Below are 13,356 nucleotides of genomic sequence, written 5' to 3' on the forward strand. Positions count from 1 at the left end.
GCACACCTCATGAACAATCTGGGAAGCTGTAGATTCCCCTAGTCTATAGCTTACTGCTATCGCTTGCTGTGAACTACCTGATGGCAAGTAGCGTAATGCAACAGCCAGTCTCTCTGAAACACCAACAGGTAACTTATGTGCGTTCTGGTGATGAATGTAAGAAGAGGTGCGATACACCAAGTCGTCAAGTCTGGCAGTAGACATCTGAAAATATGTATGATGCCTTTCATTGTCGACCAGGTGCATCTCCTTCACCCAACATGGAAAGCTGTCACACAATCGCACCATGTTTAGAAGCCTGACATAGTGTTTTTGTTTTCCTATTCTTTTTTTGTCAAGGAAGAAGCTGACAATAGAGAAGCTCTTCCTCCTCACTATCCACATTGGAATGGCGTTGCAAGTACGCGACCTGCGCATGCACACGATATCTGTCCTCTACAACACGTTGTGTGCAAGTGCAAAGTTTGCGGCTTGATCGGAGAATTATTAATTACATTTTTGTGCATGCATACACGATGTCCGTGTGTGGAGCAGTATGAAACAGCCTTTAGTGTATCTGTTGTAGTTCTTACTGTTATGTCACAGAAAATATTGGCCCAAGTGCAAAGGAGGAATAAATAGAACTGAAATATACAGTAGGTAATTGGTGGGGAATATTCTGCAGTTTGGCTTGTACTGTAAGTAGAATGTGCAATAAATGAAGAGGTACAGTTTCAGAGTTGCATGTCACAGCATTTAGGTAGGAACACATTAATTGTCTTTCACATTCCCGGTTAATCTATCCAGTACTGCTGAAAATTGTAGTGGATGGGAGGTGTGGAGAAGTAAGGATGAGATGGGGGGGGGGGGATTTGCTGCTGTTCCAACAGCCTCTTTCTATTATGAAGAACACGCGTGAAGCTCCGCTTTTACAGCAATGGCAAGTTAAACTTCTTGCTGATCATTTGCATACCTGAATAACTGAAAAATTGGATTTAATTGGGAAAACTGAGTTCTGATAGTTCATAAGAACCACAATTTTGCATGCTAAAATACAATATACAAGTCAAGGAAATTTGGACATTCTTTTTTTCCTTCTAAGGGCAAAGGATTTTTAAGATAGCAATAATTTTTTTTTCTTGAATTATAAAAGGATGGAATAACTTGTTTGTTAATCAACAATTATTTAAATATAATATTTCTCATGAATAATAGGCATAGCTCACAAACAATTGAAGGGACAGTTGACATAATATAAAATGTATGTAGGAAATTTATGTAGAATCCATGTGGTCGTTAGGTTTTTGTATAGCTACCTTGGCTTTTGATTTTGTTAAATTAACTAGAGTAATGAACCACTTTGCGCTTTTTTTATTAAATAGTGAAGATGACACAGAGCATGCTCAGGTCTGACATTGAGCTGCTCTGGTACTCTGGCTTGTACTTAAATTCTGCTGCAGTTTCAGTGATATAGCAACCTGTTCTTCATTTACTACCTTTCAGTCACCACTGAAGTGAAAGCAATTGATTGTCCTTGTTGACACACGACATTGAAATGTTGCATTTAACTCATACATGACACGGTAGTGGGCAACTAGTTCAGCACTTAAGGAGTAATACCTTGCTGGTTGGAGATTCAAACCAGTCACCTTTCAATCACCAGTGCACTTTCCTACCCCATAGACCACCACTGTCCCATGTAATATCTAATTCAGATTTAACACAATTTCCCATTCAGGATCACCAGTATGAAACTTATATTTCACTTTTTTTATCTTTTCTTTAATTATACAAGATGTTAAACATGTACACTCTGAAACTGAAAGATTCAATGTTTTTTCTTAAATACTGGGAAATTTTAGGAAACGATGCAACATAAAATTTACAGTGTAAATGTCTGTGGTAATGAAGAATACATTGTCGTTCTTCGAAGGTGTAGAAGACTACTGACCTTTATAGGATTATCAGGGGACTATTTAAGCCTTTCAGCACCGTTCCAAAAAACAAGCCCCCTGATGTTTGAAATGTTCTTTATCGACATAGCATTTTCAGGGATATTGTGTTATATATGCTGGCTTATTCGAAGGATGTTGTGAGGGTCTTCATTAACTCCTTACGTGCTGAGCTATTTACTGGTGGTGCTTCTGAAGAATGCAGAAGCTGCTATATTTCTCTCATTATTTCAACCTTGGTCTGATTTTATTGTCTATGAGTGGAAAGAATAATGTTTCCAAATGCTTCACAGTGCCTGGCGTCTTTGAACCCTATAATGAAACAGAATGCTTTATGTTTTAATGCAGGAAACAATTTAACATTCCGTTTTCTCCTTGAAGGCCTTACTGCAACTAGGGAAAAGGCATCTCCTTTAATCTTTTCTTTCATGCTTGGCAGAAAGAAACCTCATGCATTTAAATGGGACTATAAGCTGATGCTGGTAACTTAACAAGGATCTGCACTGTTTTACGTTGAGGATTTCTGTATTTCTGATAGTGAAGGAATCACATCTACATTTTCTAAAACACATCTATTCTTCTACCCTTATTTCTTTTCACAAACAATGTTCATGCTTTTCTCATTTCTTGTACATTATGTAGATTTAAAAACTATCACCTCGGTTTCAAAATGTTACTTTTAGAAAACAGGCCTCAAAATGATGTTGATGCCTGGCCAACTAAAGGCAGCTGGGTCTATGCGCTGAAGGAAGTCAGTTATGGTGTCCTGCTCTTAGTCACAACTGGATTGGTGAAGTATGTGCTGCGTTACTCGTCTATACCTTAGAAAAACACCTTTACCTACTAAATACATAAACCACTTCCAAGAGAAATAGTTGTACTGTTGCATGAAACAGATTTTCTGTATAATTTTTAGATCATTTCAGGTTATTTATTTATTTATTTGTTTGTTTGTTTTATAGTTATATAATTGCTCTGCTATGGCGGCACCAATGTCAGAGGACGTTCAGTTTTCACACTATGGAAACTTATAAAACTTTACAATGGTGCACGACATACCACATTATCGCAACCAAAGGAAAACAGGTGTTTCACACACTTCTGGAGTGTTTCAAAATCATCATATCAGGCTCCACTCAGTCCATCCTCTAATAACCCCAGTAACAGTAGAAGCATTGTAGTGCTTATAAAATGTCTTGCTGAGAAATAACGTTTTATGCTACAAGTACAAAAGTGTTAAATTAGCACTTATTTTATTAATAACTGCCATGTTAACCCAGTTTTAATTAATTCTAACTAACATCAATACAGTTGGTCTGAAAAGCATGTGCTGGAAATCCTGAAATGGGAGGATTCCTCTGTGTTTTGGCTGCTGCTGCAGTATGAGATGGATTGGCGCATTGGTGTTTGTGTGGAACACAGCTGATTTCGGGGGTTGGGTTTGAGTTGCTGTAGCACTGTGACAGTGGACATATCCTGTATGGATGGTGATCAATCTGCCAGTAATGAATCATTATTTATATAGCACTGTTTTAGCCACAGGGTATACAAAGCGCTTCACAGACATTTTAAAAGAACAGAAAGAAATTAATATAAACCAGAAGCGGAAAGTTTAGGGTCAGAAAGCAGAAATACAGGCCAAGATGTTGTCTCGGCCAACCAGTTGTGTATAAAGAGTTACATTCACAGAGTATTCAGCTGGCCGGGTGAGACAAAATCTTTGTCTGGATCTCAGCCACCGAAGTCCCATAGAGTGATTGTTTTTTAATCGTGAGTGCACAAGTTAGTTATCTGGTGTGCATGCAATTTTAGAAAATCACTCTATGGGACTTTGGGGGCTCTGTAGATATAAGCACACAAGAAATTACAATAATAATAATAATAATAGTAATAATAATAATAATAATGAAATAGCCACAAAAACGCAGGACTATAACCACCTATAAAGATGATTTACTTTGGATGGAAATGTTAGTTGGCACTTCCTGTCACCTAAAACAGGAACTGTCAGGCCCTGTTAAACCTGCAGTATATGCATTCAGCACATTCCTTTTCAAAGGTTTTTCTCAAGTTTCGAAATGCATGCTGAAACATTTTTTTGAAATATATAAAAAATTGCTATAACTTCAAGTCTGTCACTTCTAAGACAAGACAAATGGAAATGAGTTAAATGAAATAATAAAAAAATAATAATAATAAAAGGTAGGCTGTAATAGAAAAGTCATGAATCCAGATAACTGGCTATACTTTTTGGTTTTTAGAATCGTAACTTAAATACTTCATCTGTTCATCTTCCACCGACTTATATTGGCCAGGGGCTTGGGGAGGCTGGAGAATTTTCCGGACTGCATAGGGCGCAAGGCAGATGAACTGGATCAATTTATGTGAAAGCTATGATCTACTCGATATGATACTACTTCCACTTCATTCAGAGTAAAAGGAAATGCATTTGCGGTGGGATAATCGTTGAAAACATTATTCACCGAAGATTTGAAAAAAAAAAAAACATTGCCTGCTAGGATGTTACAGTGTTGCAGTTCCCACTGCTGCAAATGGATGGGAGACCTGGCCCATTGTGTCGGGTATCTACATTGCCGACTGGTGAGGTGTGATGGTGTGATGGTATAGGGTATGTTTTCATGGGACCCATTACGCCCCTTAAAGAAAAGATGAGCAATATCCCCCAGGATATCTGAAAATGCTTGACAAACTGGTGAATTCCTTCATTGCAGCAGTGCATACATTTGAGACTGTTTTAGTTTTCAGAAGGATAATGCTTCTTGCAATAAGGCAGCAAGTGTCAAGAAATAATTTCAATAATAAGTAATTAAGCTCAGTCAGGTTCCCTAACTAGTCAGATCAGTGAAAATGAACTTTTCCCCGTCGTGTTAGAGGAGAGGTTCACCACAGCAGAGACTCCCATACTTGACTATGTGCATTACTGTATGTAGTGAGAGATTTTTCTTACTCCTTTCCCTCATTGGGTGCTAAGGACCGGATGTAAAGTTAGAAAGAAACCATGATAATTGATAGAATGTAAGAAAACAGTCAATCAAAAATGAGTTAAGTACATAAACTTATTGAATCACTGTTAGACCGAAATGCCGTCAGAATGCAAGTATGTTAACTAGGATTTTTAATCGCTTCGTGAAGTGAGATCTAGAAATGGATTTTGAGAAGTGTTGAGCAATTCAGTGAAGTGATTATAGAATGAAAAAACAGGATGTGATGTTTATTGCACAGCTTGGTTTATTGTGTTTATGATGGAAGTCATAATATTAGATTTGACTAATTAGCACATTCCATAGCTGATAATTGCATCGGTAAGAAGGTTAGATGCAATACTAAAATTTAGCCTTGTCTTACTTTTGAATGTAATAGTTTGTTTTCTTTTTGGTGGTTTAGGGATTGTGTTAGTTGATGAAATTTTATGCTAACGGGCCACAGATAGTATTATCTAGTAAATGTTCTTCACAAGTGTGTGCAGGCAGTTTCCCCCCTTGTGAGACATCCATCACAACAGCCCTGCATCCCACACCAAGACTGTGGTCATTATCTCTGCTGTCATCATTTCCAAGGACTCTGCTGTCAGACTTTATTGTGCCTGTTATGAAAAGGTGCGGTAGGTAAAACCAGTAGTCGAACCAAGAACGATTCCTGTTCATTTTTTATTCATTTTATTTTTATATGTCCACCAGATTGAGTTGCCCCATTTAAATCGAGCCATTGCAATTTCTTGTAATCATTTAGTCTGTTTCTACACAGCTGAGAAATTGGTTGAAAATGATTTGTTTTAAAAGGGAATTGGAGTAACAGTCCCATGTACGTAGTCATGATATATGGAAAACGCGGCTTGTAGAGAGAGCTATCATGATTGCCTCCGATGGTGACCGTGAAAAATTAAGATTCATGATTCTTCATATGCCTTTTGCATGTCAGTTCACAGGAAATCTTACTTCCATCATTCAATCAGTAACGTGTAACAGAATAAGACAAGACAGAACAAAGGCACTCACAAAACATAAACTGCGTAATTCTGAATATATGAAATAAATATTAAATAAAAGGTTAAAATTAATTAGTTAACAGAATTGCAATTTTGTAAATTGGTTATTGTGGGGTTTAATTACAGCTGTCCGCAAAAATCATGCAGTCTATCGCTATTTTACCTGATCCACTTGAGTCACTAGATCCAGTTTAACCAGTATGTTAACAATGTTGCTGGTTCAAGCCTGGCCTCAGCATGTCTGTGGGCTCTTGAGCAAGGCCCTTAACACCCAGCTGACTGGGCGCTGCTATGGGTCGCTGCCCTTCACTGCCAAGCTTGCTCTCAGCTACAGAGAGCAAGATGGGGTAGGTGAAAAGGGAACCTCCCCAATAAAGTATAATAAGTATAATCATTTCATCATTTCAAGTTAGATGCTATGCCCACACAGAAAGTTCTTACTGCCACGGGCCAGTGTCACGGACGAATGCTTTAGCTCCATTGCTGAGTCCATACAGTGCTGACAGCGGCACCGTTCACGCAGAATGGGCTTTTAAATTCGATGTTAGCACCCTCTACCCACTTTAATAATTTAGTGAGTATGGTACAATGTTAACGTTAGCCCCTAGATGTTGCTAAGCTTAGGTAAATGCCATAGGTTGAATCTGACTATTCTTCCTAATTAAAGGTGATTCAAGGATGCTGTCAGTGATTTCTTATATTTAATAAGAAAACTTAAAAGTTCTTCCCAGCTAACATTTAACGTTGGCCCAACGTTGGTAGAACGTTTTCATTAGCAGACGTTGGCCGGACGTGCATCTGCACATCAGGTTTACGTCAACTCAACGTCTGCAGCGAACGTCAAATGCACGATGTCCCAACGTGCAGTAAACCAAGTAGTGATAAGCGAATGTGTGCAATTCCCTGGGGCCAACGTAAAACCAACGTCCCACGGACATTATGTGGACCATGTGCCAACCTACAACCAACATTACTTGCCATCAGGTAGTTCACAGCAAGCGATAGCAGTAAGCTATAGACTAGGGGAATCTACAGCTTCCCAGATTGTTCATGAGCTGGGAAGCTGTCATGGTTGTGGTATACTGTACATTCTGGACATTGGCTGCACGTCTGGACAAAGTCCGGGACTGACCATGAGTTAGTCAATACCCGACGTTGTCAGGACATGAAGCCAATGAAGAAAAGGGATTGTTATGGAATCCTTTAAACTTTTTCTGTGGAGGTATAGGTTGTACAGTTCATCTTGATCTGAAAAGAAATCTGTATAAATTCGATCTTGGACATAGAGTAAAGGTCTATGAGACGTCTGCCAGACGTGTATTTCATCGATTCAGAAAGAAAGGAAATTAACCTATTAAAAGGCAGTTAGTATATCTAACAAATAATAATATCCAAAAATCTTATTTTCATTATGTAGACCATTATGTTGGCCAGACGTTGTGTCGACGTCCGCTTTTGACCATCGACATAATGACCAACAGCCGACGTCGGCCCAACGAACCAATGCAAGCTGGGTTGTACATTTTATTCAAAATAATGATAGAGTAACATCATTCAATGGGAATTCCTATAAACGGGTTATTGAAGTTGGGTGTACGGTTAGCTGGTGAGCGAAAATGTTCTGCGTAAATGTTCTGCGTAAATGTTCTACAAGCCTTTAGTTCCACTTCCTCCATGTCTGCGTCCACTGCGTTGTCTAGACATTCATCCCACCTCTATCCAGCAGCCTCCCAGAAATCAGCCCCCCCCCCCCCCCCCCGACTCCTGCCAGTAATTCAACATCTCCTGGCAGTCGTGTGCCAGTGCCCTCATGCCTGTCAAATGGTTGGTTTAATGGCTACTGTAAAAAACATCACGCTAAACCCAAAAAGGAGAGTGGATGAGTGCCCTTGTACCCTAAGAATATACTACTTCTGCTCGGCTGTGGAATGTTGCATCTTCAATGAAGTGCATTACTTTAAAGAATTTTAGCAATCTTTTTCTTTGCAGTTTATTTATTTATTTTAACATAATGTCAGCAGCAAGTTAACCAATACATACAGTAGTTAACCCATCTCTTAATTGAAAATATTTTTTGCACTACTCACCCCTTACACTATAATTGGAAGTGAAATCCACTTAAGCAGACCAGACAAATATCTTTCATGTTCTCTGTTTACTTATTAATTATGATTGAACTCTTCTGTTATGGGCTCTTTCATTCATACATTATTCATAATACCACTTTGCAGTACAAAGTGGCAATACTGTATATGCATTTAATTCATACTTCTGTCTTTTTTAGCCAACTCTGCTAGTTTTTTTACAACCCCAAAAAAAATAAAATAATAAAAAATCCATCAGTGTTCCTGTCACAAGAACCCTGTTCACTGTCTGACACATTGGCGCACTAGTGCTGCACTCTGTAGTTACATCAAGATGCCACGGCCCACTTTTTCACTTTGTTAGTGGTAGCTATATTGCCACCTCCTGCCTCTTCCATTTTTCCTAATTTAATGGAAAGGCTTCACCACGCTTCAGAAACAGAAGGAAATCATATTCACTCGACTGTTCATTTTTCACCTCCTGGCGTTCCGAATGTCTTTTAGTCACAGTCAGTAGAGCGACAATACGCTCTCTATGGCCCTTAACCCGCAAACTGTAGCTGCACCAAACTGAGAGCGTGAGGTTCCCAGCAAAACAGGCTTTACATAAACACCCTTTATTTATTGCTATTATTTTAATGCATTGCAGGTCTTAAAAATTAATGACTGGAATCTTTGCCAAGGTTTATGTTAATGAGATAATTTTGGTGACAGAGGTTAAGAAGGATATTATAGCTTTTTAAGACAGTCTGAATATATGGCAGGGAGATGCACTATCAGCAAGCTATATAATTTGTGTGCATGATTTAAGCCACGATGGGCTGGCCCCCAGTCCTGGGTTGTTCCCTGCCTCGTGCCCATTGCTTCCGGGATAGGCTCCGGACCCCCCGCGACCCAGTAGGATAAGCGGTTTGGAAAATGGATGGATGGATGGTATAAAAAAAATTACAATTAAGTATTGCATCTTCTCTCCTAATTTTTTTATCAGGGCATGCTAGTTTGGTATGATTTTATTCATATAAATTGTTTTTTTTTTTTGCAGTTGTCATAATAAAACCTAGATCACTACTGAGATTCATTTGCATGATAGAGGATTCTTCTGGTAAACAGAAAACGATCAACACAGAACGGGCGGCTAAACAAGCACCATGAATGCCCACTTTCTGCTGTGTGACTGCGCACGAATGGTTCAACTTATGTCTATATCATGGTAATAAGCTTGTGCATTCATTCTTTTTACAGTTCCTGCAAATATCTATAAGGTTTCAGAAGACATCATCATCAATGAAGGCAGCAACGTGACGCTGAATTGTCTAGCCAGTGGGAGGCCAGATCCAGCCATTACATGGAGACTGCTCCATCCATCAGGTACAGTATGAGCACTGCTCAGGCATGGGCTTGCGTGTCTCTCTGTTCAGAATTTAATCGCTCTGATTAATACTGATGAAGAATGGACAGTATTTCCAATCACCATTTTTACTGTAGCATGCCTAAAAACCGTGTGTGTGTCTATTCATTTAGGTTGTTTTACTTCAGTTTTTATGAGCATTAATAAACAATAAAGCATTCCTCACTTGTAAATTTTCAGTTATTGTCAGGTAAAATATGAGCCTTAGTAATAATTGATTACAGTCGTCTTGCAGGCCTAGTTTTCTTTGTCCATCCATTCATCCATCCATCCATCCATCCATCCATCCACCCACCTTCTAGCTTTTTATCTTGGTCATGGGGGGTCTGAAGCTTATCCAAGGGTAGTTTTCTTTGTTTTCGTAGTGAAACTTCTACTGTAAATTAAATTACTTTGTCATTAATAGCATGTGAAAAATGGAGAATCCCTGCTGAGTTATAATTTTTTTCTTCCATCCAGTTATCCACCATTAAATTAAGTTCTTTGGATAAGCTGCAAGCTTAACCATTCTTGTGATATCGCTATATTATTAAATATTACACTTACACACAAAAGAGCCCACATGAGCATGTGGGAAAGAGGTCCACCAGTATTTCACATGTAGACACACACATATGCAGTTACTTGTGGTTACTTACTTGCTTACTTAAATTGCTAAAGGCAGTGAGAGCCACGTGATGATTACTCACCATATACAGTAAATCAATGAACGCCCACAGAGCAAGAGAACAATCACCAAAAATATAACTAACAGCAGGGCTGCAGTTAGAGATGAATGGATGGGGGGGGGGGTCTTTGCTGGGGGGGTGGAGGTGGCATATAAAAGCCAATAAATACACATTTTTTCTAGGGGGTGAGGGACTAAAAAACATTTAGGGGGCACCCCTGACTAGCAGGAATCTGAATCTGCTTAAAACAATTTAAAGGTAGATGTAAAGGTAAATCACCTCCCTGGTAAGTATATCAGGCACTGCTCCGTTAACCTCCAGCAGTACCATACGTAATTAATTTTAAATATGCAGCGCTAATGCAGAACTTCTACATTTCCGCCGCCGATGACCCTGTGGGTTCCGATTCAGCCGTTTTTTTCTTCTATATGCAGAGTGAGATCGGCAGCCTAAACTTATCTATGCTGTCATTTTTTATGAAAATCGTCCATGTTTCATAGGGAAGACCGGTTAAAGTATAAGGGTATAGTCTAGTTTCAGATTTTGTTTGTCACATGCATATACTGTACAGTACATGTGTGTAGATTTTGTTTTCAATTAACATTTTGTTACACTGTTAATCTGAAAAGTGTCAAGCTGAACGTCATGAAATCTATAGTTAAGAGAAGCCAGTGACTGATAACATCTTGTGCTGTTTTTAACTTAGGAACACTGGTGTCATGTGACAGTTACTGAAATGTAAGTGATACATGAAATGGATCAATTGGCCAAATTCAGTAACAGCACTGGAAAAAAAACAAATAGTAAATCTGTGAGATTAAAAGGGGTGTAAAGTCATAGTACTATTAAAGAAAATTCATGTACATGCATTATTTACAGTAGTAACCCCTTAGAGTTATAAAGCTTGTTAACTGCAGGGTTTGTTCCATGTTTTTGGAATAGAGAGGTTTGTACCTAATCACACTGACTTCAGAGTTTATGCACTGCTAATTTGGTGTTAAGGTCAGGTGCATGTATTTATATTAATTACAGTTACTTGATATATAATTTATTCATTGATTGCAAATGTTCCTTTTGACACAATGAAAAACTAGTACAAAATCAGATGGGTAACAGGTGAGTTTATAAGTATATGACAAAAAAACATTTTCACTTTTGCATTTAGCAAATAATATTATTACAATTAAAATCAAATGCATGTTATTGAAAAGTAGCCAGAACATTTTTTTCCATTTGTTACGCAGTTTAAAATGCAGTCGTAGAGGGAATTGCATGGGATTTATTGAAACATTTTTGGCTTTCTTGTCTGCATGTTTGGATGTACAGTGAATTGTCAGGATGTTCTACAGAGAAACAAGATGGCCTCTTTGTATTCTAGATGCGGTGTGTTTTCAGCATTTTCAATATAATTATAGAATCCGGAGATCAAACGGCACAGTAAGGGGGTTTAATGCTACACAATGAGTAAAGGAATGCACTATATACAGTATAATCCAAGTGTCAGTGCACTGTGTATAATCCAAGTGTCAGTGCACTATGTATAATCCAAGTGTCAGTGCACTATATATAATCTAAGTGTCAATGAACTTTATGTAATCCAAGTGTCAGTGCACTATATATAATCCAAGTGTCAGTGCACTATGTATAATCCAAGTGTCATTGCACTATATATAATCTAAGTGTCAGTGCACTATATATAATCTAAGTGTCAGTGCACTATATATAATCCAAGTGTCAGTGCACTATATACGATCCAAGTGTCAGTGCACTATATATAATCTAAGTGTCAATGGACTTTATGTAATCCAAGTGTCAGTGCACTATATATAATCCAAGTGTCAGTGCACTATATATAATCCAAGTGTCAGTATACTATATATAATCTAAGTGTCAATGCATTTTATATAATCCAAGTGTCAGTGCACTATGTATAATCCAAGTGTCAGTGCACTATATATAATCCAAGTGTCAGTGCACTATATATAATCCAAGTGTCAGTGCACTATATATAATCCAATCCAAACGCAAGCCAAGTCCAGAACTTCCATAAAAGTGTCAAGAATCCATGAACAGTTGGGCACCAGTTCAGCAAAGAGTAGGCATAATACCTCACAAAATGTATCCTTCAAGGAGATACATATATTATCCTCAGACTATTTGTGAGATTAGGAGGATTAATTAGGAGGAAATATTTATGCCTAATTTTGAGGAAAGCCAAGGGAGGGTTATGGCTAGGCCTGGCTGCCGGAAGTGTTGACTGCTGGCAGGAGTTACATTGTTGTGTCGTATGATATGCAAGTTGCCAGTTTAGTAAATTTATAAAGGTTGTGTATATTGGCAGCAATCCGATTACGCTGAATTTGCATTGTAATTATTCGTGACAGTTCTTGACAGCCAACCAAGAAGCATGAATTTGAATACTTTTGCTGCTTAGAAACTCAGATTTTATTGAGCTCCTTTGCTAGTTCACTCGCAAAGGAGCAAACATTTTGTCAGTCAAAAGTATTAATGTTCTGTTTCAAGCAGTCAATTTGTACCTCATGGTGTGAGTATGATTGTATGGTCAGTCAAATGCATAGCCGGCTATTTCCTGGAGGAAAATGATCATTGAGTTCACTTGAGACTGCAATGGTGTGTAGTACATTTTGAAAAAGAAGGTATACAAGGATGATTGAGGCTAGATTTATTCTTGTTTATTGCACTCTGTACCCAGGACGTTGATAAGTGTTAAAATTATGTTGCTATAGCACAAACTAATCTCCTGTCATGCACAAATCATTTAGGAATTTTAACGTTTAGACAGTTATCAGTAAACATTTTACATACTAATACTCAAATGTAGGTGCCACCAAGGTGTTCCGCTGCCTCATTTCCTGTGCTGTATGAGATACACTTCAAACTCCCGTCTGTTGTATCTCTATGGTATATTAACAGTTTAGATAGATGCTGTTCAAGTGAACATTATTAGATTTTTTTCCCTCAACTTTTTTTTTCTTATCTTTCCAACAAGTTCACAACTTTTTCACACATTTCCATCACAAACTGACGTCACTTCTTGTCCCTGCTTCTTGAATATTCTTTGTAGTGCTCACTCAAGATTTTAGTTACATTTTTAGCGCAACCAGCGACATAATATCGATACTCATGGATTGTTGTTCTCAAAAACATCCACCCATTTTCCAAATACATGCCCACAGTTACCCTGGAGGCTATCCCGAAAAGCATAAGGCAGGGGAACACACTGGACAGAATGCCTGCC

The 13,356-nt window shown here is 38.2% G+C and overlaps 1 protein-coding gene across 2 annotated transcripts in view; it reads left to right on the forward strand.

Moving 5' to 3' along the window:
* LOC125711976 (limbic system associated membrane protein) overlaps positions 1 to 13,356 on the forward strand; it is a 241,602-nt gene that overhangs the window by 201,976 nt on the left and 26,270 nt on the right. For both annotated transcript variants that reach the window (XM_048981539.1, XM_048981538.1), the window contains one exon: positions 9,264 to 9,389. In XM_048981539.1, coding sequence (XP_048837496.1) covers positions 9,264 to 9,389 — 126 coding nt within the window. The remainder of the gene's footprint in view (positions 1 to 9,263; positions 9,390 to 13,356) is intronic.

Source organism: Brienomyrus brachyistius, chromosome 17 (genome assembly GCF_023856365.1).
Source record: "Brienomyrus brachyistius isolate T26 chromosome 17, BBRACH_0.4, whole genome shotgun sequence".
Taxonomy (NCBI): Eukaryota; Metazoa; Chordata; class Actinopteri; order Osteoglossiformes; family Mormyridae; genus Brienomyrus; species Brienomyrus brachyistius.